This window comes from Xylocopa sonorina, chromosome 2 (assembly GCF_050948175.1).
Source record: "Xylocopa sonorina isolate GNS202 chromosome 2, iyXylSono1_principal, whole genome shotgun sequence".
In the NCBI taxonomy this organism is placed as follows: domain Eukaryota; kingdom Metazoa; phylum Arthropoda; class Insecta; order Hymenoptera; family Apidae; genus Xylocopa; species Xylocopa sonorina.
Window position 1 is genome coordinate 12,840,644 of NC_135194.1, and position 22,525 is coordinate 12,863,168.

The 22,525-nt window shown below is 50.4% G+C and overlaps 1 protein-coding gene across 2 annotated transcripts in view; it reads right to left on the reverse strand.

The window, feature by feature from the left end:
* Window positions 1–3,869: 3,869 nt before the first annotated feature.
* The window catches only part of Tmtc2 (Transmembrane O-mannosyltransferase targeting cadherins 2), a 186,863-nt gene continuing 168,207 nt past the window's right edge, over window positions 3,870–22,525 (reverse strand). Inside the window, exons 8-10 of one of the 2 annotated variants that reach the window (XM_076909865.1) lie at window positions 7,913–8,053; window positions 5,687–5,771; window positions 3,870–4,463 (exon numbers count right to left, since the gene is read on the reverse strand). In XM_076909865.1, coding sequence (XP_076765980.1) covers window positions 4,132–4,463; window positions 5,687–5,771; window positions 7,913–8,053 — 558 coding nt within the window. In that variant the 3' untranslated portion in view covers window positions 3,870–4,131. The remainder of the gene's footprint in view (window positions 4,464–5,686; window positions 5,772–7,912; window positions 8,054–22,525) is intronic. The other variant, XM_076909866.1, reaches the window with a different exon arrangement.

The following is a 22,525-nucleotide window of genomic DNA, read 5'->3' on the forward strand; positions in this document are numbered from 1 at the left end:
GGTAGCTTCTAAATAAAATGTAACGCCGCCTGGACTGCCGACAGGGAAATAATTACGGGCGTATCGAGTGAACATATTAAATCTGTGTTAATCAAAAGTACAGCCGGCGGTAATTGGCTAAACATGGACGACATACGAAACATTCGGAAATATCCAGCCAGCATCGTTTTTCAATCAGAATTTTTCCAACATCCTGTGCACTCATTTTTCGCTCGTTTATTCCGGCCCGCTAATTCGATTTCAACCGATATCCAACCCTCGATCATTCTGCCATTCATCCAACCCCTCGAGCCTCTCACGGCCCGTTCTCGTTCACTCCGCCGGTGACACTATTTCATTAAGCCCTAAACGACCTCTCTTAATTACTTATCGATCGCGCAATAGGATCAGTCAGGACGATTACGCGGCATCGTTCAGGGATCAAGCCGACTGTGACTTTGTTATTTGTGTTGCGCTCTATCGAGCCGGCTTCGCCACCCTTCGCACCCTTTAATCCCGTACCGGCTCCGGATAATTACGGAAGATTTTTCAGCCGGGCAAAAGCCGCCACGAACGATCGCGGAACCCGTAGCTCCTCCACCTCGAATCGTTTACCTTGAAGATGAGCTTCGAGAATGGCCCCATCCTCCATCGCGCGTTCTCTGCTTGGAAAAAATTGCGAACCATCGATTCTACGGCTCGTCGTGATTTCGAATCTTCGCGATTTAGGGAACACGAACTTTCCAGTTCGGTACGCGCTGATCGACTTTGAATTTCAGTTACTCTTCGGGCTACGAAAATTCCACCTCGGACGGCGCCTTCACGAATCGTTAAACTTGAAGATAGATTTAAGAAACTTCTGTCAGCGTTGGAAAAATTGCTGGCGGTCGCCTTCGTGCCTCGACATAACTCGAGTCTCCACAATTTAGGGAGCAGGGAACCTCCGTTGACTTTGATCGATTCATAGTTAACTTTGCTCGATTATCGAAGTGTGTTTCGTTCAAAAAATTGCGAACCACCGCGACTAGAATTTTGCCAATTTAGGGACCAAGAAGTTCCCTTCTCGTTACCCCCTGATTAACATTCAGTTCTACTTAATCTTCGAGGTTTAAAAATTCCATCACTGAAGTCTTCTCGAATCGTTTAGAAAGAAAATTTCGCCATTTAAAAATAATTGCGAATTATCATATATACGCTCTAGCCACCTAATTCTCGTAAGTTAACAACAAAGAAGTTCCCGCGGAACGTTATTACGCTATAATTGGCTTATCGTTGGGACTCCGGTTACCTTCGAAACTCTCGCAGTTTCATTTCCCAAGGATACGGTTGCACGGTAGAAACGGCGGGCTTCCCAGCTTCCCATTGTTCAACGATGGAAACGTTCCACCCCTTCGCGTGCTAGACCCTCTATCTCCGCGACGATAACTCGCGCGGCGCGCTTCGAGAACGACGCCATTAGCGACGCCGCCGCGTCTCCGCGTAGCTTTTCACCGTTTCGCAGAGACGGTCGCGGGCCCTTCTGTTTCGCGTGGACGCCTTTTGTATCCCGTGGTCCTCTCCCAGGGGGACGCCTCTGGCATAACAAATGCCCGGCTGCCCCGCTGGCCCGTTTCTTATTGCGCGAGACGTAGCGCCGCCGCGCGCGCCGGGGCGGAATGTCAATAAGGGTGGCGCAGGGCTGCCGAAGTTCGTGAAAAATCGACGGGGGTATTCTCGACCGTGGAATAATCGCGAATGAGGCGCCGTTCGAGCCCCAGGAACGCTGACGGGACGTCCCGGAGAAAAACTACCCCCTCGACTGTTTGGAAACACCGATATTTGTCTTGCGCGTCTATGCGAACTCTTCCCTTGGACTTGCGTTCCACCACGTGCGCGAGACGTGTCGCGTGGACGCCATACGACTTTCGCAGTCTCTCGAAAGTAATATAAGTACGAGAACTTTGCTCTTGAGCTTTTGCAAAATTTTTGGTTTCCTCTTACGTATAACTTAAGCTGTTGGTAGGCTTTCCACCCCCAATCTCATTATCTTAAAAAATATATAAAACATCCCTGTACTCTTTCTCCCCCTTGTATGGAGCGCTGACGTGCGTGGATCATATTTTATAGCGACGTTTACTTTTATACACTTTTGAGAGTCTTTCACCCTTGAAATGTAGCGCTCTGGGGTACAGCGCTCGCTGTGAGCGACGCTAAACCGTCGGGACCGTGACTAATTATAAGAATTAGCATCGTTGAGCGAAGTCGGGGTGGCTGGGTAACGAAACCTGGTAGCCTGAGAAGGGAGGAGGGGCGATACGTTTAATCTGTAAGCAAAGCTGGTGCTTCGAGATCGGCGGAGGGGGCGTGTCGAGCGAGGAAACGACAGTGTGGCACGACAAGAGGGGTGGCCAGGAAAAAGACTCGGGCCGGGCGAGGATCGCAAGAAACCAGGGACACGTTTTCGAGGAAGCGCATCAGCGAGAGGGCTCGTTCGCGCGAATAGAGCGAAGGGGATGAAAGGAGACGAAACGACGCGCACGAGACGTTTCACCCTAAATTGTCTTACCGTCGAGCTCGCGGCTAAAAATCAATGACATTTAAGAGTGGAACGAACCTGGAGAAAGAGAGTAGGTGGGTGGCGTGACTCAGGACGAGGAGTATCTTCGGTACCGAGATAGGGTGCGGTCCTTTATTTCGATGGGAACCAACTCGAAAGATCGTCGCCGTTTCTTCTGACCGAGTTTCGTGGCTACTCGCTAAAATAGAAGTCGGCAAGTTGGTTAGCTAGGGTTGAAGATTGGCAGGGGAACGAAATCTGTTTGATCAGAGTCTTTATCTTTATAGACAAATATAAGTTTGTTACTTTACATTATCGATTCAAGTTCGAACGATGTTTCGTGTGTAAGAATCGAATTTGGGAGACAGATTAAGAACGGCTGCAGCCGAGTGAAGGAACCTTGTGGCTTTTGCAATTGAATTGAACAAGAAACGAGAAAAAAGGAACGGGTCCGACAGTTCGATCGACGTAAAATTTGTAAAATATCGGAATCCCCCGCGTTACCGAAGTTGTCTTGTTAGAGGACCGAAGAAAAAGGAGGAGAACGGTTGAGCAAAGGTCGAAACGAAATGGCACGCGACGGCGGTCGGGACTGAAGCGGGTAAACGAAGCACTCCTTCGCCCTGACGTCTCGACGAGTTCCGCTTTAAAGATAACGAAGCGAGTTCTTCCGCGGAATAAAGGTAGGTAACCGCTGCGGCACCTGTCGAGTGTTTGTCGAGACTGTCTTCGCTAGGGCGACGAGAGCGACAGGTGGCTTCGTTTCTCTTCTTCGCCCCTTTTCTCTCGTTTCTCTCCTCCTCTCGCCGCACTCGCGCCTTATGTCTCGCGGTTCCCTGTCTATCTCCGCCGCGGTATTACCCTCGTCCGTCTTTTCCCACCGCCCAGCCCGTGCCACCCCTGAGCCAGCGACATTCGCACGGGTGGTGTGATTTAAAGTGTAAACTTAAATATTCCAGTTAGCGACGTCGTGCAAATAGATTCGATATTAATGGAGCTTCAACGCCCCGGCAGGTCCAAGTTGGGGAAGTTCGCGCGAACGATTCTCACCTTTCTTGCGGGGAAATTGGGGTTGAATCTCTGGAACGCGTCCGCCGGTCCCCTTTAACCCAGACGAGCTGGCGAGTACGGTTATTTCGAAGGAAATTGTAGTAATTACTTCTCGCTGTACACTGTACAATTTCTTATCATCAGGAGCACAAACCCCTTCTTTTTTGCGATCACAGCTCGAAGCTACAACGCGCGAGATATTCGAACATACACTTACCTGGAATTCTGCAGCGATGCTCGAGGCTACAGCTAACAGTAGGAACGACAGGAGCAGCCCAGGCGAAGAGAATGAACAACCAGCTCGTTAGAGAAAAATAAAGGAAGCTTTATTCTTTACATACCATAGCAGGCGATACGAGTCGATGACGCGCCAACGGCACGGGGGTTGTAGCTCGGATCCCCGCGACGTTGGCGCGCCCCTCGACGGATACAAACTAATACCGGGAGGAAGATCGGGGAGACGTGGGTTCGGGAAACACGACGATTCGGTAGAGGGTCCTTCCTCGGGTCGTATGGTACACGCACTCGTCTCTCTCGTTGCTGCCCGCCATAGTCCCGTGACGAGGTCACGCGAGAATCGTCGCCAGTTTGTGCAGGTTCATGATGGTCGTCGCGTCGCCAGGCTGCAGCCTGAGCGCCTCGCTGTAAGCGGCCGCCGCCTGCTTGTATTTGCCGTTCAGGTGGAGGATCGCGCCCAGATTCGTGTGACTGCGCGCCTCGTGCGGCCTCAGGGTGGCCGCGTGCCTGTACCACACCTCCGCGTCCTCGAGGCGACCCGCCTGGCGCAACGCGGACGCCGCGGCCATCGACAGCTCGTAATCGGATCGGGAAAGTTCCGCCGCGCGGAGTTGCTCCTCCGCCGCCTCCGACAGCCGACCCTGCGACGTCAGGAACAGCCCTGCAAACCCGTAACACCGCCTCAGACGAGGGCCAGCCGACGCTGCGTGCGAGATTCTAAGGGACGATTAGGACTGGCTTGGTTCTGAGCTTCAGATGCGACTGAGCAATATCGTTTAATGTGTTCTGCTTTCGCGACGAGTCGTGGTGATTTAGAGCGACTTTTTGTTATTGGGGAAGCTTGCGAACGTAATTGCAACCGCGAGCGTAAGTCTGCGCTTTGAATAATGGAAGTTCTCCAAATGGACATTTTATGTACGTTCCAACCTAATGATAATACCACGAAGGATACGAATGGGGTATAAAGGGGAGAACATAAGGTGCGATCAAGGTTGCCAGCGGAGTGTCCTCAAAAATCCGAGGACGGGACTTGGCGAAGGACAGGCGCCATAAATTCTCGCGAGCCTCTGCCTAATGACGCGTGCCGCCAAGAGAGATAAACCGCGCTGGTTCTTTTGCGCCCTGGAAAATGCTTTCTGGCGGGAGTAGATTAATCCGGACCGCAAAGAATCGGCTGACCGATGCCATCGGTCGCTCAGCCGCCTCCCTGCCCCGTCCTGGTTCCGTGAATGGGACGAGAGGGTGGATTTTTGAAAGGGAGCGAAAAACGCGCGCGGCGCGGAGAGTATGTTTGCCAAACCAAGATCCAGGGCGGATCCAGCGCGACAGAGAATGAAACGAGCGCGGTGGAGCACCAGGAATTGCGACGCTTTTCCGGAATTTCAATACCCGTCGATCTTCCTCGCGACACTGCTGGCTCCCCTCGCCGTCGAGAGTTCCCTTGTGGCCGTCTCTTTTTTCGATTAGCCAGGCACCCTCGTTTTCGCCGCACTCTACCCACCCACCCTCTCTCGCGTCTACTTTCGTCCCTCAGGAAAATATTACACCGGGTATTTATAGCCGCCCGAAAGAATTTCTGGACCCTCTTATCTTCCCTATTAAAAGGATCCGCCAGGCAGTTTCAGTCATCCACCCTCCACCGTGCCGCCACCAGTGCCCAATCTCGACGATCTAGGTGGACATAATAAAAATATCGCCCCGCTGGGAATGGGAACAAATTAACCACGTTCCTCAAATATTATCAATAAATATACGTATATATTTGGAAGTCTACGTCTCTATAAAAATGGTCCATGAAATCTGAGGAACGTGTCTTTCCACCTAGATCGTCTGGTCGTCGTAATTTACCATTTTCTCGACGCTGAGGTTCACGATCATACGTACCATAATGATGATGCACGCTCGAGTCATCCGGTGCTAACCTGCGGGCCCTCAGGAACCATCTCTCAGCTTCCAGCACGCGGCTCGACTGCGAAAAGAACCACAAAATGGACAGAGATCAGTAATGGTGCGCCTCTCGATGTTGGCCCCAGCCATCGCGGATCCCCAAGTTTACCACGGTAAACGGATTCATCGTGACGCGATTAGGATCGTTGGGACGAGCGAAACAAGGGTTTTCCGTTCCACGCTGGGCTCGTGTAAAGGATGGAAATGGAATTTCGATACGGTCCGTCCGTGCGACGGAAGCCGGGCGAACGAAAATTCATCGACGACGCGACGCGACGCGACGCTGACATTTATCGGTGAAACGTTCAATTACGCACGGCGTCGTTTACCTGTATTGACTTTTCGTTAGCCTTCCTGGTCGACGCGTGACGCGAATCGCATAATTCGCGCTCGAAGGAGGAAACCGTTCGCGAACGAACGTCAGGAAGGAACGACACGGATTCTGCTAGAATTTGTTCTGTAATTTATGATTGATTTCAATTCACCTGGCAAAAATATGGGGACGTATTTTTTATTCAAATGTTTTGCTTATGACACAAATCGATATCTTGAATATAGACGAGAATAGATCAATCGAATGACAGAGTCGAAAATAAAATTATCCTCGAGCTTGTGTACCTCCTACGATTTGAAATACGTATTACGAGCTATCCGGTGACATAATTTTATTCCGATCTTGATACGAACTTTCAGCTCTCAAACAGATTTAGAACCTATTTAAGCACGGATAACAGGTTTATCTGTCTTCGCACGCTGCTGGCTTTTCGGCGTACGCGCCGTAAAGACATTAATAACAACGGTAATAATACGGGCGCAACAAAATCAACTAATTAAATGAAACCTTATCAGCCGTGAAGCGATACCATTTACGGGCAATCAATTTATTTCGCGTCGGCAACACACGGAAGTAACTAATGGAAAATTGGCGATTCGGTAATATCGTTGCACGGCAAACAATCAAGTGTATTACACGATTATCGACGCATTTCCCAGTAACCAGACAAATTAGCCTGCGTAATCAGGTCGAAAGTGGATCGTCGAAGGAACGTCGATCGTTGAAAAAGCAAAAAGCCTCAGAACCAGAGAGACAGAGAGAGAGAGAGAGAAAGGATCGCTAAAATAACGGAAGCATTCTGGTCACGGCGCGCATGGTGCAACGTTAATTGATCGCGAGGCGCATTTGCGAAACGGAAAGAGACACGGTCGCAAAGGTTACGAGGCTTACTCGAGGGAACGAGACACGTACAGAGGCGGGAAACATCGCGCGTCCCGAATCTCTCTTGGCTGGGTGAGCGTAATCGCCTGTCGGTGGATGTTGTTTGGATACGTGTGCTCGTGGAGGAATACCCTGAGCTTCCGGTCACCGATTGGTCGGGGCCCCCGGAAATACGGAACGGGCAACGGATCGAGCGGGATCAGCTTAAACCCTCCTGGCTGTTTCCCGTCGACGGCCGCCCGTTTTAAGTGATGTGGGTCAGCCGAACCTCGGCCCTCGGCCTACTCTCGTGTTTGATACCGTGGCGCGCGCGCGCGCGCGCGCTCGCTGCTCTCACCGAAATAGTACTAACTACTTACGTGCCGAGTCGAAGGTTTGCTAAGTGATGTGGGTCGGTACGTGGCCAGACTAGCCGAGCGAGAGCCTGCAATCCCGGTTATCGGCTAACGCCGTTTACATCGTTTCATATTCGAGGCGTGAATTTTCGTCACGACCCCCTCTGCGCCCTCTATCGCTCCCTTAATTTCCCCTTGTCCCTTTTCCTTCCTCTTTTCATTCAATAATTTACGATCAGAGGGAAGAGTGTTATCAATAGTCAGATTCAGTCACGCGTAATTCGTAGTTGAGAGACTCGATTGTTTCCATTGAAACTTGGTACGTTGGAAAATTCAGTTCTCCAAGTATGTTAGTTTGCGAACGCTGTTGGGAACACTGTTGCGAAGACGAGTTCTTTGACGCGATATGACGTTGGAGAGGTAGTTCGCCGATTCCTTCGCCAGGTGTTTTGTTTCGCCCTTGGGGTGTATCTCGATAGGGCAGTGTCTTGGTGGGTGTGCGCGGAATTCCGTTGAACGATATCCGTAGGCGTGCGGGGGCCCGTGGTAAACTTGGAAACTGGATCCGCGCTCTGATGAAAGAGAACCGATCTAAAACTGGTAACTACTTACGTTTCGGGCCAAAAGTTTCCCGTAAGTGATGTGGGCCGGCACGTGGTCAGGCTGGCTGGCCAAACTCGCCTGGAACCACCTTTCCGCCTCTGCGTACTGTTGCAGCCTCGATAGAGTTTCCCCCAGCAGATTGTAAACGCTCTGTAAAACAGGGTGGATCGTCAAACTTCACGCGGTTCCCGCTTATTTTTCTCCTCTCCCTTTCGATTTTCCTCATTCAGTTCCCTAACAGGAACATTGCGGCCTGCACGACGATATATCACCACGTTACAACCCTACCCTCTCTATGTTGTTCGTTAATTAATTTTGTGTAGATCGAGAACGTTATGCAAACGTTCCAATGCCTGTTCCACGCGTTCCATCGTTCCGTGCGAACCAACGAAACGGTACGAAAATCCAGTTCCACCTGTGTACGGGGCTTGCGAAAATTTCACGGCGCAGCTTAACGAACGGCGTCGAAGGCGCGATTAATATCGGCCGGCGTACGATAAATCCGCGAAGGAGGGGCGAAGTAATTGGTCGAAGGCGCGCGAGGGAATGGTAGGAGGCGGCGGTGGAATCAGTTTCGGGAAGTTTTCTGATTTTCAGGACCGACGGCTGCTGCTAATGGCCGAACGAAACTCGGGGCGCGGCGAACGTGTGTGCGGACGTGTCTACGTCCTCGTCGGACACGTACGAGCCATCGCCCGTGGAGAGGGTCGCGGGGGGGTGGATCCAGGGCGTATGGACGGAAACGAGACGGGAACACAAACGACTGGGAGCGTTACGGAACGACTAACACCGAAAAGCTTCTTTCCGTGCGGCGCACGGGTCTTGGGCCCTCGCGTCCCGGAGTTGTAGGCTAAAACTTTTATGATTTTGTTCCGTGCCGGGTGTGCGGCACGAAGGAAGCTGCGAGGGTGGCTGAGGAGGCGCGGAGGACGGTGCGAGAGGGTGGACGACAGAGACGAAGGTGACGGAGACGAACAAACAAAGAGGGTGCGCTCGATACGGTTGCGAGGCTTAAGAAAGATCGAGGGAGAGAGGAGACGCGGAATGGTCCGTGGAGAAGACTTTCTCGCGGGCACAGAAGACAAATGGCGGAGAGCGTCGGGTAGTGAACGGCAGTCGAATATCCTACTGACTCTCGTCGGACCCGATTACCCCGTGATACGATGGATCCCGCGTTCCCCCGTTCCCGTTGGAGATGGCTCGAGCCAGGAGTAATCTGTATCAGCCCAGGCCAAGGATCGCCGCGCGGATTCATAAGAATTCGATCAACGACGCCCCACCTCGCTCGTTCACCTTCTACCCTCCCGTACCCCCTCTACACCCGTTCTACTCCTGATGATTTATCGTTTCACGATCGTCTACGAACCGGGTCATGGCTCTCTTTTATTCGCCCGCTCGGGGGTTCGCTTCGCGATCAAATTGAATCCGTTCGAATCGATTCCGCGTCTGAACCCGTCGACTTTCATCGGTCGGAGGGAAATTTCGCGCGTTCTTACCCGATTCCTTTATCCGGTCGATGGCATCCGTGGATGCGGAGAAAGATTTTACAGGGGACCCCGCGATCGATCGTAAAAACAGCGGGACAGTGGCGGTTTGCAGATCTTGGAGCGAAGATCGCGGTGACGAACTGTGTATTAAGTAGTAATACTCGATAATAGTATTCATCGCGGGTCCCTCGGGATGTATTTTATCATCTCTTGGTTATCAATCCTTGGAGAATGCTCGATCGAATTAGTAACTGCCACGAGAAACGAATAAAAACATTCGTTTACCTTCGAGAAGATTCAGAAGCTCTTGTAGAGATGGTTGAATCAGTAGTAAAGGTCAACGATTCGAACGCTTTTCGAGATAGAATCTTATTACTTTCACGAGATGACTGAAGTTCTTTTTTCGTACATATACCTTTGTGGTTGAGGGTTATTTTACGTCAGAAAAATAAGAACTTCGATAGATGCTCTGCGTTATTTACGAGGCTCGATGTAATCGACAACGCGTCCTACGCGTCTCGGAAGACGGAAATTCTTCCGCGCACCTCTCGACTCTCTCACTGAAACTATAACCACGCGAGTTGAATAATTCCCGGTGAAAGCGTGACCGCCGAAAAGCGGCCGGTTCGGGGTGAAATATTAAAGGTACCCTCCGGCTAAAACCGCGAGAACTCGACGCGTACGCGCGTCGCTAATGCGCTCGAAGAGAAAAGTAAATACGGGTCGGAAGAATGCGAGGCCCCCGTGGAAAGTTTAAGCCGTCGCGGCGCCGGGAGAACGCGGGGCGGGAAACAGGGGACGTGGGGGAAGAGGCCTCGAAACTCCATTGTGCGGAGTCATTATTCACTTGGACTACTTTTCGAGGGTATTACGCGGTGGCGCTTTCAGCCGCGCGATGCCCGCCCTCGAAGTCCGCCAAGATGCATGTCTTTTACATGCCCGGCGTCATCCGCGCCATTGTTTCCGCGGAATCGTCTCTTTGAAGCGGACTCGCGGAACCGTCTTGGGTAGATCGCGTCTCGCGATCCTCTTTGAATTTTGTTTGTCTGCGAGAGGTGCCTCGGCGATCGTAATACAACGGAGCCAGGTCTCCTCGGAGAAAAATAAGTCGCTGTTCGTCGAATAGAGCTCGTTGCTTTTTTTTTTTTTTTTTACGTCTTGCAATTTCACGAGAAATCGCTGGTTATATCAGGCGGTTAAACGTAGACGCAACAATCGGGACTCGTGCTCGTTCAATTCATCAACGGTGCATCGGGTTTCTCTCGCAGCTCCTCGAGGGCGTATCAAAGAGATTTGTTAAGGTAAAAAGAAATCGATGATACCCCTCGCGATCATTATGCGCCGTAGTCGGCCCTCGAGAACGCTACGTGCTTCAGCTCGTGTATACGCAAGAATCTGGCTGGCAACAAGGAAAGCGCGTATTCAGTGGCACGGTTCCGTTGAAAAATACGGGCCCGAGTTTACGCTCGGGGTAAGCACAAAGGGAGGCGGTCTCCTCGAGAGCGGGTGCGTCGTTCGGCGTCCATTGTTCCTTCGAGTGGTCCGCTCCTTCGGGAAAAATTAGGGTGGTAACGTGCTTACATAAAAATCCGCCGATTCAGGGAACCGTATCTAACAAGGAATTCAACGTGGCGCGATGGCCACCAAGCCTGGAGTTTACAGCGTTGCAGACACTCTTCGTCTTGCTTTTTTTTCTACTTTTTCCTTTTTTTTTTCTTCCTTTTTGTTATGCAACTTGGCGATATCGGGGCGAAAGTAGAGCGCAGCGACACTGTCCGTCTGCTCCGCCTGGATGAATGGTTAATCAAGCACGGAACCTGATTTGCAGCCAGCCAGCCAGCCAGCCAGCCAGCTGTCCGAATTAGCAGAACGTTTGCCTCGAAATTTTTAGAACCGACGTTCAGAGTCGAGCGGACGTTCCCTTGTTTCGAATTAACGTCAGAGCCGATGAATAATTAATCGAGCATAGTTCATTAGATCTCGTTAAATCGACTGATATTCCCTTCGTTCCACGGCTGTATATTTTCAGCTGTCAGGTGGACTCGTAACTTCTGAAATTTCATTTCGTTCCCTGGCATCATCGAGCGGGAAATATCGACTTTCCTTCGACGTTACTCGTACACTTCGCTTCCAATTATTTCCTTTCGTCCACTCATTTACTGCCTCCTGTTTACCCTACCTATCTCATCCATTTCATTTTCCTTTTCTTCGTAACCTCCATCTTCCTCGTACACTCATCCCCTTCCAACCCCTACGCAATATTCCAATTCTGCGAGCGTAGAACGGAGAAATCGGGATCTTCTTGGCTAGGCCGGCGCCCTCGCGATACCATCGAGCGGTCCCGTTGGTTTCGCGAGAATATTCCAGTGAATTATTGGCCTTATCGATGGGCGACGCTCGCCAGCAGAAGTTGGACCGCGGGCCCGGTGGCTCGTTTAATTCGCCGATAATTACGTTCAAAGGCACCCCCCCGGGCGGCTGGGGCGGCGGTCGTGAAAAGCTTCGCTCGACTGGGATCCTGGCAATTGTCGTCGAAACGGAGAGGGTGCGAACCGCTCCGAGGCGGACGCGTCGTCACGTTGTCATTGTCGTCATTGACGTCGCCGCGGTCGTGCGTACCGAGTCGCGAGCAAGACGGAGATAGGGGACAAACAATTAGGACGGTAAGTCGAGCGGGCCAATTAGATGACTGACTGTGTCCTGGGCGGCGAGAGGCGGAGAGCTGCGGGATGGGCGATACGCAAAAGGACTAATCGCTGAGAATAATTGGATTAAATTGCGGGCTCGCGTTTCGTGCATTTCAAATCTGCCGTTCTGTCCCTGTCTTTGATTTATACCCTGGTGATACTGATTAAGCCGATAGAATCCCACGATGCATGCCTTCTGCGATCTGAGTTCGTTCGAGGCTTATCTCTTTAATCATCGCGTGGGGGGGTTGTTTAAAAAATTCTTTACTACACGCCTTTGCATTAATACACTTCGAAGCGTATCGATAATGTCTGGATGTTCTTCTCAAATCACGTTTTTCCCGCGCGATGATTACTCCGAAAAATCAGCTTTCCAATAAGGCGAACAACGTGCTCGCTGAACCTCTGACGATATCAATTAACGGGCACGGGTCAACCGGGCGATGACACAAAGGCGACGCGGAAGGCCGGCGATTTACAACGCAAACGGTAGCTCGCATAAATATTCAGCCGGGGGCTTCAGCGGATTAAGATATATTCCCGACACGTATGCAGGTAACGACGCGTGCATGTAGCCGGTCGAGCGTCGAATGAAATAATATTTTACCCCTATTTTTCCTTTTTTTTTTTCCACCCTCCGCGTCACTACGTTCCTCTCTGGGGGTGCGCAGATTTAATCGCGACGCGCGTTGCTTAATGGGCCTCTACACTCACCCCACAGCTCCGTCGAACCGCGGAGACGCGACGTTTCGTTCCCTCCGCGAGCTTTAATCTCTCGCGAGGCGCAGTCACGAGTTTCCGGTACGCCGTGGCCATTTGGCAACGCTCGACGGAAGTCGCGGTTCGGTTAATCGCGCGATTATTGCGACTCGTGGCTCGAGACGCCACGCGTGGTATCAGCACGCGTATCGAGGCGGTCGTACGTGTAAATTTCCTCAAGCAGGAACTGCGATTTTACTGCGAAGGGCAGGAGGACGCAGGTGAGAGGGCAGCGTAGCTCTTGCTTCGCTCGCGAGGACCTGTCTAAGCGCAGAGTCGTGATAAGGTGATGTTAGGGGTGGTTCGCATGGTTCTATTTCTGTTGCCAATTGTACGTGCTTCGCTGTTGGGTCCTGTCTTCGGTCCCACAGGTCTTTCAGAGCGCCGTAACCGTGGAAATTGATTTAATATGACGGTATATTTTAGTCGATATCTCTATTACGTATACGGTATATATTGTTATCGGGTTAAGGAGCACGTGTTAAATTTAAGTCACGTGCGATCCGCTCGAAATTTTCCAATTTCATTTTCTAGATTGCAAGTAGTAATACTAAAGCGTAGATTAAGTTCCATAGATTAAATTAACCCCGACTGGAGTAATTTCGTGGGTATAATTGACTACGTCGCCATGTTTAATTATGATTCCCACCGCCGGGACGGTGCCGTTTTATTCTGCCCGTAATTGAAACTGTCACGCGCGATAAGAAAATAGTAACCAGCTTGCAAAGCTTCCGGATCGGGTCAGACACTTTATATCGTACGATAGATCTGTATTATATTTCGTCTGTGATTTTGCAACCTTGTTATACCGTGGATGTATCGCCATAATGAATCAACCCCCGCTAGATCGCCGTAATAAATCAGCTCTCGCTATATTGCTCGAATGAATCAGCTTTGAGTACGTTTAATTTCCAACGAGATACGTCAGGAAAAATGGAGGAGCCCCGCGGCCCGGTAATATTTTTATATTACAAAAACGGCTTCGCGGATGAAATAAAAAAAAACGAAAAAATCCGACGAAAAGAATAATCTGTTGCGATTAAAACGGGAATAGAACGAAGCGCGCGGAGCACGGATGGTTAGGGAGATAACAATTTTTTTTTCTTTTTTTTTTTTAGTTTTTACAAAAATCGCTGAAAAACTGCCGACGCCGAGTGGGGCTCTATTTTGAAGCGAACAAAAACCAGCGCGCAAGAGAGCACGGCTTGATCTCGGCCCGCCAGTTTCCCGCGGATTACAAGGTACTTTAACTCGAACTCCCGGCATCGACTAAGTTGTAATGTAAAAGTATGATCCGCGCGGAATGACCCGTGCGCGGTTAAAAAGTCCGGTTCCACGTGGACCGAGTTCCGTCGTAGGGAAGTTTGAACGGCGTGGGGCAGGTGCGAGGTATCCGCGGAGAGACGAAGAAAGAGAGACGTGTAGAAAAAGAGAGAGAGAACGCGGAACAGAACGGAACCACGGTGATATATTTTTCATTACCGTGAAAGCTTCTCGTTTACCCTTTAGCTTTGAAAAAGGGGCCGCGATATTTTTTCTTCGCGCGACCGCGGCGTTTTTGAAATCGCGGGTGATTCGTCGAATATACGGCCGGCGATTAATCAGCCAGCCGGGCACCGTGCAATATTTCCCGGCGTTCCGTCGTCAAAGAAACGTACGGTCTGCCGTTGTCATAGAAAGACGATTCCTTTCCTGCCCGCTAATCACGCTCGTTTCTCTTCCATCGCCGGCTCTCGATCGATTTAATCGCGGACAGTATTTCCCGCCGCTAATCGGCTCAATTTCCGCCAACAGTTCGCAACAAAGAACGCTCTTTCCCGGTCCCATTATACGAGCAACTCCTCCAGCGGACCGTCTAAACACCCGCTGCGCGAGCTAGACGATTGTGAGTTCTAATTTGGACGGATAAAAAAAGAGGGAAAAGAGAAACGAAAAAAGAAACAGAGAAATATGTTTAATATTCCTGGCAATATCCTCTCGCAGGCTGTATATCATGGGGTGTCTTCAATCATCGTTAATTTTCCATCCCCAGTTTTACCTCCGAACTGTTTCCAACCGTTTCCCGTTGTATTTTTTCCGTTTTTCGCCCGTCCCGCGCAATCGCCATAAAATTGAAATAAGAGGAGGCGGTAATTGAACGCGTTAAACGCGAATACCGCGCCCGGTCTGTCCGTTGTTATCGGGGCTCGAAAACGAACGAATTGGCCTAACGGGTCGGGTTTTCCAGGTGTTTCGCGGCGTTTCACCGTGAAAACCGGACGAAAACGCTGGACACCGGAACACACCGGCCGCGTATGGTAATTTTCGAATTAATTCCGCAGCGGAGTTGCATTAAATTCGCGTTAGTCGGGGCAACGCGCATACTGTTGCACACGCTTGACTAGAATAAACAATATTCGCGAGAAGCGAAAATTGATCAAATTCTACCTCTATCTCTTTCGCTCTCTCTCTCTCTCTTTCTCTCTATAGAGTTTCCTCCGTCCTTTATTCAGCCCCCGGCGGGGAGAGCAACCGAGGGAAACTTTCGAAAATTATTTCGAATTCGCGATCGCCTCGGTTTGTATTAAATTTACATTAGATAAATACACCGCGAGTTGGGCGCAAACAGCGCTCGAAAATTGTTCGACCTTGACGGCGAGCTTTTCCAAAATTTCCCAACCCAGCGCTGCGACCGTGTTCGATCGATTGCTCCTGTCGCAGTTCTCTACTCGAATGAACGGCAAATGCGTGGGAAAATTAAGGATTCTCGCACTTGCGATCTGTCAACTTGTTGCAATCGCGACGCTCTAAAACGAGCGCGCAGACGATTGGTGAAACGAGGGAAATATCTTAGAAATCACTGACGCTGGGTTGTACGTTTCTCCTTATCTCTCCGTGATAACGATGCAGGATATTAAAAAATAACAGTGATTTCCCTGGCGCAGCGAGAAGTAGTCTGAAACGAAGGTAGAGAGCCGAGAGACGGCGCGAATCGCTCTCGAAGGCCCGTTCTCCGGAGACTGCGAAGCCGATCGATCCCACGAAACGAACAATCAGACGGCTGGTTAGGGGCGCGTAGCGAATGGATTAATTTCTGTCTGCAATCCGATTGACGTGGCTGCGGGGCCTCCACCAGGCTTCGAGCTTTAATTCCAGTCGCATTACTCGTTTCGTATTATGGTCGCGTAATATCGAGCGGGGGATCTCCCTCGAGGGGTGAATGGAAATTCGCTGCCACTCCGTTCCGCGCGTGTTCCACGGGCCGACGTCGCGGCGTCGCGCGCACGAATTGTTTAAAAGCGGGAGACGCCGCTACGGGACGGCTGTTCGCCGGATATCGAACGCGACATCGCGCCGTTTAAGGACCAGATCAGCGTCCTCGCCGCGAAATTCCGACCGATCGTCTCGCTTTTTCACCTCGACGCTAGCAGACAGCTTCCTACGAGCGTTGAATCACGCTCGTGAATTATTCAGCTACGAAACACTTCGCCATCGGCGGGGGAAATTAGAGCGTCGATTTCGTGGAATTATCAGGATGTCCTCCCCTTTATAGCGCTGGGATTCAGCGAATATTTAATTAAGCTTAAGCGAGAAAAGGTCGCATTATAATGAAGCGACGCTCCTCGTACCACTGTATCCTGAGTAATCTCCCAATGATCGTATCTCACGGTTTATATCTGAGAAAGGTAGAAGATTTTCCAGGATCCCCCAATTAAACTGTTACATATTCTTGGGAAAGATTACCAGAAGAGGTATGGGTGGGGTGGATCGAACTAACAGGGGGAGTAAGTTGGTATCAGGAACGGTAACGTCCGAGCAAAAACTCGCGGCACCTGGAACGGGTGCGCGAGGGTCGAGCGGGAAGAGGGAAGAGCGCCCGGGGAGCAAACTCGATAACTAATACCAGCGAGTTTGTCGAAGTTTTATTTCGAGTCAGCTCGAATTTTTATTAAAGTGGAAGTATATTTACGGCCGCGAGTTGCGAAAGGGAGAGAGACGGAAAAAGAGGCGAAGATAACGAGGTCATGGCGATAGAATGTTTATTGCGTCTAGTTTCGCGTCATAAAGCTAACGGCGGAGAGGAGGGAAAAACACGAGAAGGAACAAAAAAAGAAGAGGAAAAAACACGCGCACACACACCTCAGTAGTTAAAAGTTCTGTCCCGGCTAAAAGGTCTTTACGTCTTGGCGGAACTTGCTTCTGGCCACTGCACTTAACCGCCTCTGGTCATTAAATTATGTCGAATCGTGGCGAGCAGCATCGTTAAATTTGTCACTGGGACGATCTTCAATATTGGTACGATACGTACGCGAAGATGCCAGCACGAGTAAATTCTCTCTTAATATTTACTCATTCGTAGTAAAATTTACTGCCCCCTAACGAACTCACCCCTAGAACAGGTTGATATTACTCTCATTTACTCTTTCATTTTTCCAAGCCTCGTTGTCCGGTTGCATGATCGTCACGCGTTCGGAATAAATATCGCATACACCGCTTTAACTGTAATTCAGAACCGTGTTGCGCGTACCTAGCTAATAAATGGAACGATCGATCTAATTGGATTAACTGGTACGAGCATTGCCGCGCAAAGTGAGACGTATCGTTTTTTCGAGACAAATTTCGGGATAATATATAAACCGTGGACGGTTTACGAATCGGGATGCCTACGAGATAGAAGCGAGAGCCGTGGGAACCGTCGAAATTCGATTATATTCGCGAGAGCACTCGTCGAAACAGGCCGACTGTCCGATTAATCTCTCGCTGATTGTCTTTCATTCGATCTGCTTTGGGCATTTCACGTTCGTTTCGCGATCGTACGCGATTTTTCGCGACGCTTCGTTTAGCTCGAGGCACGGCGCGCAGACAGAGGCGGGCCCGCGCGTTGTTTCCGAATTATAAATTGGGAGCTGGAAATTCGCGAGGGAGAGGAAAATACCTGTGCGAACCTCGCGGCGCGGACGGTGATACTCGAAAAATTGTCTGAAACTTGCCACGGCGAATTTCGCGCGCGTACGTGTAATACATATGTATGCGAGGGGGGGACCAGGAGAACCGGAGAGAATCCACTTAAAAATTCAGCGAGAGAATCTAGATTAGCCCGTGAATACGTAGGTAAGGGCGGGCTATCTGCGGCTGGCAGACGATTTTTTCCGACCCGTTTGTCCTCCGCTATCCGATTCACCGCGACGTTTTAATCAGACTCGCGAAATTAACGCAACCAAAGTAATTATCAGCGGCGCTCGTAAATCATCCCCGCCGCCGGACGGGGCGAGATCTCGCGGTGGGAAAAGCCTTGGTCCCGCAGCCGCGGAGAAAATGGGAGCGGAACGAGGTCGCGGAGGAAGCCCGCGAACGACCAGCGAATTGTCACGGACGTTAATCGATCGCGTCCTCGAGACGCGTCCCGTTTCCTTTCTTCCGAAGAAGGCGCGTTTCGAGCCTAGCGACCGTTCTCGATTTCATTCTCGTCGCGAGATCGACTCGCTGAACTTGTTCGAGAAACAGAATCACAGCTGACCGTGGTTGGACAACTCGTTACAAATCGATCGAAGAATGGCGGAGATATATATATAAAGTGCAGATGTAAGTATAGGTTTGTGGCTTTAAAGTTACAAGGGGTTGCGGAGGGATGACAGCGGTCTCGTACAGTTTTGCTCTTTTCCGGACAGAAAGAATAGGATATCACAGGAAGAAAGGTAGAGAGGATATTATCCGAAGGAGGATAGATGAAGAATTTATTCTCGTAGGACATGAAACGAAGAGAGCAGCTTATCGCAAAGATTGCACTACGATAATAGATATTCCAGGTGCATCGTAAACTAAAAATATGGAATCTGTTTGGAATCCATCCCTCTCTGATACGATACAATTTCGTGTCAGCGATATGCAACTTGGGACACGACTGTAATTGATTTCGTTCTCTCTTCTGTAAACTTGAACGCATCAGTTGCAATTAAAAATAGAATTTCTAGCAATCCATTTAACGGATCGTTCTTCCCTCCCCGTGAGCGAGCGCAAAATGCTCCCATTTCGAAGTTTCTACGGTTCTTGTTTTGCATAAAAGCGGCGATCCATGAATATTCTAATAGAAACAATATGCTAACAATATGCTAGGCTACGCTTAGAAACAATAGCGCGCGAAGATTGGCATCGCGCCGTTCCCGTGTTCATCGTAATAGTTCAGAATTAGTTAAAACCATTAAACTTTAAGACCGTTGTTCTCAGTTTCGTCGTTGAGTGGATTGGTTCCTCCGCGCGCCCCCGCGATCCAAATATTCTTCACCCCGCCCGTACGTTTAATCTTCGCTGAAGTCGATTCGAATCGACGACGCTCGCCCAACACTTTCGTCGTTCGTCCCCCGTGCGGGAAATAACCGAGCCCTGAAAATCACCCATCAAATTCCACGCCACGACGGTACGCTCGTCCCTCGTTCGAGAATCACGGATCTTCGATAATCGTTTTTCCCGTGCCCAACGCTGGAGGAAGACGAGAAGGGTCGAAGGGGAGGCAGGGACCTCTCTCTTGGCGTATTATTCCAAAGTTTCGCCTGATTTTCCACGCCACCGACCAGCCAGCCTCTGCTGGGGGGATACGCGACCGTGGGTCATCGCGATAAAACATTGGAAACTGGCGAAACTCCGCTGCAATCTTGCTCGTGATGTTTCACCACCACACCCCCACGTACGATCTCGCGAAATGTTAGTGTATCTCTCTATCCCTTCGCCCCCGTGACTCTGCACGATCTCCTCACGTGCTCCTCTCCTTTTGTGCCCGTCCAAACGCCAGCCCCACTATCTTCGTGTAAGTTTGCTTAGGTACAACCCCGTTACAAAATTCGACGGATCGCCTTCGACATTTGTAGTATTAAAGAAAAGGAGGGCAGGGTTTTATGGGTCGCTTCACGGGCGTCGTTGAAAAGAATTCGTGGAAAATGAATTGGTCGCACGATGGTGAAAGAATGAAATTATCCCGAAATGTACGAAGGATCCGATGAAACGTAGACGCGATTGTGACAACAAATTTTGCCGATTTAATATAGCGACGTTGAAAGGAGAAATAGACTTTTATGAAATCGCTCCAGTATCTTCAGAATTCGTTCAATTTCCACTGATAAATCGATCGACGTTTATAAAATGTCCAAAACCGTTATTACTATTTTTAACATCGGAAATTTGAGAGGTAAAATGGCGAGGAAAAATGGTTGGTGTTTATACGGCTATGCATACGTTCTGTTATTTTTATTATTGCAGTCGATATAGCTGGATCGAAGAAAAATTCATACTCCCACTGTTAAGTAACGCGCAATTAATTTTTACAAAATTATTACGTTCCACCGTGTCACGTTTCAGCAATCTTTCCTTCCCACTTGGCGTTGTGTACGTAAACTTTCGCGGTTGACTGTACGCGCGGACGTGTGCACGTTTCTACAAGCGTGACCATACATCCGTGTACACGGACGACATCGTAAAGTCCTGAGAGATATCGCAGCAGCGATTAGACCCTCGTTTCGGGAACTAAATTTCTCCTGGTCCCCGGCAACCTTCGCGTCCCCCTTCGCCCTCCGTTTCTTCTTCGATCGTCCCCAGTGCGTCCATTTTCGCACGATCCACGAACCTCGACCGTCCTCCGAGTGCTCGCGACCTTTCATCCCCCGACAGGACCACCCCCGCCACGACTTCTTCGCTCTAATTCAACCGGTCCCTCGCCTGACGAGAAATCAATAACCAACGCCGCACGGTTTAGAGAAATTCCCGCTCGGACTACTTTTAACGTCACAATCGAGCATTTAACCAACTATGTAAACGATCTCTCGCGGCTATGGTTTCTTGGATAGTTCTGTGGCTTCCGTTTCGGTTATGACTTGGCCGACGTATCGAGCTGGCCGTGGTGCGCAACGTGGCATCCCCTTTGGCGGGAATCAAAACTGACCATTCGAGTGATTGAATCCCGTTTCTCGATCCGACTCTCGCCACTCGTTTCCCTGAAACCACGAGACGCGGGATTCTGGGTTCTGTGAAAGGGTTCTCCCCCAGGTTGGCCCAGGAAAAATGATTCGAACGCGCGGTAGCAGCCGCGGTGTATTCGGTTACTAATCGATTCTCGAGGCTTCGTTGACGAGGGAACGGAAGCAGGACCGAAGGGAACAGGAAATTCGTTACGAGCAACGAGCTTCGAGATACCATCTCCATGGCTCTCCGCGGGCAACGATCCCGTTTCACCCGTGATTCCACGCCGGCACACCTGGCTAGCTCGGATTCTTAAGTATCGCGATACTTTGAGCATCGTTTCCCCGCGAAATTAAATTCCCCCCGGCCGCGGAATGATTTTTATCTCCCTCTCGTTGGTTCAATTGCAACGGGGAAGGAAATTGAATCGCCCGGAATTGTTTTCAGTTTGAGGAGAAGAGCGGACGCCGGGCTGAACCGAGCGAGCGACGGTATAAACGCGGAACGAACGAGAGACGAAGGGAACGAAATTATGGTTTTATGGCCGAGGGAAGATATCCTACGGGGAGAACACGGGGCTGCGATTATTTTTCCCTCGTTCAGACGCGGCTAAACTAATCCGCAAGATGGTGCCCGGGGCTGGCTCGCGACAATCTTCGTGACCGGTTCTCTCGACTTTTTTATCCGTCGCGGCTTGACCCGTCCGCGTTCGATGGCCACGTGACGCACCGGCAAACTTTCACAATTTTCACCAGTTGTGGGTGCAAATGACGTACAAGTATGGTTCCAACTTTTTGTCGCGATCATGGAACCAGCTGTCGATCGAGTTAACGTAGTAATGGATATGAACGGTCTTAATCAGAGGCGGGTGAAACGGATGGATGAAGGAAGTATGAGTTGATGGAAGTTTGAAGGTTCGACAGCTGTGACTGGCCACTGCGAATTGGTTCTTGGCACTTTTTGTAATTTAGAAAAAGTCTGCTCTTTGAAACAAAAGATGTGTAGTTCTTCAGTACTGCAATTTGAATCGTAGCAACACCTTAATTTAGCCGTTAGTTAAAACCAATCGCACTGTTCACGTTTGTCGAAAATTCGTTAACAACAATCGCAGAATGAACTCGCAGCCGACGGGATCCGAACGTCAATTAAAGCGCAAACTCAACCCCAAGCAGCCCGAACAAAAGCCAGCCCGAGCCCCTTCCACCGCGATAAGGATTCGAGCTGTCCATTTAAACGAAGGCCGTCCCATTTCCTCCACCGGTTCCATTGAATCCCGAAGAATTTCGCCGTCGAACAAGAGGAAGTTCGCGGGTGAAAGACCCTGGACGGCGCCGCGTAATAAGCATCCACCTCAAAGCGTAGAAGGGGTTGGTGGAGTAGAACAGCACCCGCGTTCGTGGTTACGATTTCATTACTTAGAAGCATGCCAAGTTCCTCTGCGCTGGTGATTCGCGAAACGTCCACACACGAGCGTTTCTAGAGCAGTCTTTCGCGGTCGAAGAAAGAAGAAGACAAGACCGCGACACCCCCAAAAGCTTCGACGCTGTCCTCGAACCGTTCGCGTCGCCTCGAAAGCGTCTCTGTGGAATTCACGCGTGGGAATCGCAAAGCCACGGACAAAGGGTGACGCGGTCGCGTAAAAAAGCACGAGTGCTTAATTCGCGCAGGTGGCGGGACGAGTCGGTCACGAAACGAGCTCGTCCCCATTCTTCCTCTTTCGCCACGGTTCTCCTCTGTTCGCGTCCCTTCGGTCTTTCGTCCGC